This window comes from Cherax quadricarinatus, unplaced genomic scaffold, assembly GCF_038502225.1.
Source record: "Cherax quadricarinatus isolate ZL_2023a unplaced genomic scaffold, ASM3850222v1 Contig5823, whole genome shotgun sequence".
Classification (NCBI taxonomy): domain Eukaryota; kingdom Metazoa; phylum Arthropoda; class Malacostraca; order Decapoda; family Parastacidae; genus Cherax; species Cherax quadricarinatus.
In genome coordinates this window covers 5,150-9,089 of record NW_027200849.1, presented here as the reverse complement: position 1 = coordinate 9,089, position 3,940 = coordinate 5,150, and the positions used below count along the sequence as shown (strand labels likewise).

Below are 3,940 nucleotides of genomic sequence, written 5' to 3'. Positions count from 1 at the left end.
TACTTAATAATTAAGTGACTGATTGAAGGAAGTGGGTGTAGGGTGCACAAGTTTAATCGATCGTGTGATGGATGATAATTAGCCCAATTAATTGCTAGCACATGTGTGGCTAGGATTTATACAAGAGTAAAGTGCAAGAATTACTCTTATAAGGCGCCTACTTAAGTTGTATAATCAGTGATTAATAATTCTCTAACCATGACTGGATCTAATGGAGTTAATGTGGCTGACAAGTCCGTGAATTTTAGAGTAATGAAAGCATCATTACAGGCTATTAAAAGCCATGTGACGAAGGCATTTGATTTAGTGAATCAAAGAACCGTGAACCCTAATGAATTAAAGTTATATTTAGATGCTTTAGAGAGTAGATTTGATTGGTACAAATTGTGGTTTAAAGACTGTGAAAGAGATCTGCTAGAGAATTGTGCAGATGGAATGGAAATGAATGTTTTAATTAATCAACATTACGAATTGGAAGAAAAACTGCTTTGTAAAAGTAAGGCTTTAAATAAATTAAAGGGTGTAAGCCAGGCAGTTGGTCAACCTATTAATGCAAAGGGTGGGTTTGCCAAAACCTCCAGAGTACGGTCTGGAGGAAATCAGACTAGGTCGGCAGGAATTAATTGTTCAATTGCAGACCAGTCAGCCAAACGGTTCTAAGGATATAACTCATAATGACTCTGAAGTATCTGTCAAGTCGCAAAAGGGAAAAATAATCCCAGTGGTAATAATCATAGTTAAGAGTTAAATAGGCACATATCAAGTCAGGAATCAGTAATAGTGGTTCCTCACATCAAGGTAAGGGGAATAAGTACCTCAGTAAGGGTAACCCAGTTAATAAGAGGTCAGGCAAGGAAAAAAGAGACTGCCTCTTCTGCCAGGGTACTCATTTCACTAAAAATTGTAATGCCTATAATTCGTGGGATATTAAAGTGGAGAGGATGAAAGAACTTGACAGATTTATCAGATGTCTAGACAATCATAATGTAAAGGATTGTCATACCAAATTGAACAGTTGCTATCAATGCAACAAGGGAAAGCACCATACAGTTATGTGCAGGAGGGCAAGATAGGCCCAGGGGACGGCAAGATAGGCCCAGGGGTGGGCAAGATAGGCCCAGGGGAGGGCAAGATAGGCCCAGGGGACGGCAAGATAGGTCCAGGGGACGGCAAGATAGGCCCAGGGGAGGGCAAGATAGGCCCAGGGGTGGGCAAGATAGGCCCAGGGGACGGCAAGATAGGCCCAGGGGAGGCAAGCTAGGCCCAGGGTACAGCAAGATAGGCCCAGGGGAGGGCAAGATAGGCCCAGGGGAGGGCAAGATAGGCCCAGGGGTGGGCAAGATAGGCCCAGGGGAGGGCAAGATAGGCCCAGGGGAGGGCAAGATAGGCCCAGGGGTAGGCAAGATAGGCCCAGGGGTAGGCAAGATAGGCCCGGGGAGGGCAAGATAGGCCCAGGGGACGGCAAGATAGGCCCAGGGAAGGCAAGATAGGCCCAGGGTACGGCAAGATAGGCCCTAGGGAGGGCAAGATAGGCCCAGGGAAGGGCAAGATAGGCCCAGGGGACGGCAAGATAGGCCCAGGGGACGGCAAGATAGGCCCAGGGAAGGCAAGATAGGCCCAGGGTACGGCAAGATAGGCCCAGGGGAGGGCAAGATAGGCCCAGGGAAGGGCAAGATAGGCCCAGGGGACGGCAAGATAGGCCCAGGGGACGGAAAGATAGACCCAGGGAAGGCAAGATAGGCCCAGGGTACGGCAAGATAGGCCCAGGGGAGGGCAAGATAGGCCCAGGGAAGGGCAAGATAGGCCCAGGGGACGGCAAGATAGGCCCAGGGGAGGGCAATATAGGCCCAGGGGAGGGCAAGATATGCCCAGAGGTGGGCAAGATAGGCCCAGGGGAGGGCAAGATAGGCCTAGGGTAGGGCAAGATAGGCCCAGGGGTGGGCAAGATAGGCCCGGGGGAGGGCAAGATAGGCCCAGGGAACGGCAAGATAGGCCCAGGGGTGGGCAAGATAGGCCCAGGGGACGGCAAGGTAGGCCCAGGGGACGGCAAGATAGGCCCAGAGGGCGGCAAGATAGGCCCAGGGGTGGGCAAGATAGGCCCAGAGGAGGGCAAGATAGGCCCAGGGGAGGGCAAGATATGCCCAGAGGAGGGCAAGATAGGCCCAGGGGAGGGCAAGATAGGCCCAGGGGTGGGCAAGATAGACCCAGGGGAGGGCAAGATAGGCCCAGGGGAGAGCAAGATAGGCATAGGGGAGGGCAAGATAGGCCCAGGGGACGGCAAGATAGGCCCAGGGGAGGGCAAGATAGGCCCAGGGGAGAGCAAGATAGGCCCAGGGGTGGGAAAGATAGGCCCAGGGGAGGGCAAGATAGGCCAAGGGGTGGGCAAGATAGGCCCAGGGGAGGGCAAGATAGGCCCAGGGGAGGGCAAGATAGTCCCAAAGGTGGGCAAGATAGGCCAGGGGGAGGGCAAGATAGGCCCAGGGGACGGCAAGATAGGCCCAGGGGTGGGCAAGTTAGGCCCGGGGGAGGGCAAGATAGGCCCAGGGGACGGCAAGATAGGCCCAGGGGTGGGCAAGTTAGGCCCGGGGGAGGGCAAGATAGGCTCAGGGGGCGGCAAGATAGGCCCAGGGGTGGGCAAGATAGGCCCAGAGGAGGGCAAGATAGGCCCACGGGAGGGCAAGATAGGCCCAGGGGTGGGCAAGATAGGCCCAGGGGAGGGCAAGATAGGCCCAGGGGAGGGCAAGATAGGCCCAGGGGAGGGCAAGATAGGCCCAGAGGAGGGCAAGATAGGCCCAGGGGAGGGCAAGATAGGCCCAGGGGTGGGCAAGATAGGCCCAGGGGAGGGCAAGATAGGCCCAGGGGAGGGCAAGATAGGCCCAGGGGTGGGCAAGATAGGCCCAGGGGAGGGCAAGATAGGCCAAGGGGTGGGCAAGATAGGCCTAGGGGAGGGCAAGATTGTCCCAGGGGTGGGCAAGATAGGCCCGGGGGAGGGCAAGATAGGCCCAGGGGACGGCAAGATAGGCCCAGGGGTGGGCAAGATAGGCCTGGGGGAGGACAAGATAGGCCCAGGGGACGGCAAGATAGGCCAAGGGGACGGCAAGATAGGCACAGGGGGCGGCAAGATAGGCACAGGGGTGGGCAAGATAGGCCCAGAGGAGGGCAAGATAGACCCAGGGGAGGGCAAGATAGACCCAGGGGAGGGCAAGATAGACCCAGGGGAGGGCAAGATAGACCCAGGGGAGGGCAAGATAGGCCCAGGGGAGGGCAAGATAGACCCAGGGGAGGGCAAGATAGACCCAGGGGAGGGCAAGATAGGCCCAGGGGAGGGCAAGATAGACCCAGGGGAGGGCAAGATAGGCCGAGGGGAGGGCAAGATAGACCCAGGGGAGGGCAAGATAGACCCAGGAGAGGGCAAGATAGACCCAGGGGAGGGCAAGATAGACCCAGGGGAGGGCAAAATAGACCCAGGGGAGGGCAAGATAGACCCAGGGGAGGGCAAGATAGGCCCAGGGGAGGGCAAGATAGACCCAGGGGAGGGCAAGATAGGCCCAGGGGAGGGCAAGATACCCAGGGGAGGGCAAGATAGGCCCAGGGGAGGGCAAGATAGACCCAGGGGAGGGCAAGATAGACCCACGGGAGGGCAAGATAGACCCAGGGGAGGGCAAGATAGGCCCAGGGGAGGGCAAGATAGGCCAAGGGGAGGGCAAGATAGGCCCAGGGGAGGGCAAGATAGACCCAGGGGAGGGCAAGATAGGCCCAGGGGAGGGCAAGATAGACCCAGGGGAGGGCAAGATAGGCCCAGGGGAGGGCAAGATAGACCCAGGGGAGGGTAAGATAGACCCAGGGGAGGGCAAGATAGACCCAGGGGAGGGCAAGATAGACCCAGGGGAGGGCAAGATAGACTCATGGGAGGGCAAGATAGACCCAGGGGAGAGCAAGA

General features: G+C 56.8%; 1 protein-coding gene across 1 annotated transcript; it reads right to left on the bottom strand.

Moving 5' to 3' along the window:
• Nucleotides 1-2,363: 2,363 nt before the first annotated feature.
• LOC138852252 (inverted formin-2-like) lies at nucleotides 2,364-2,939 on the bottom strand (the record flags this gene model as incomplete). The annotated part of the gene is made up of 1 exon (XM_070081998.1): nucleotides 2,364-2,939. A coding segment is annotated over one exon (576 nt), but the record flags the coding sequence as incomplete, so codon positions are not given.
• Nucleotides 2,940-3,940: the final 1,001 nt, after the last annotated feature.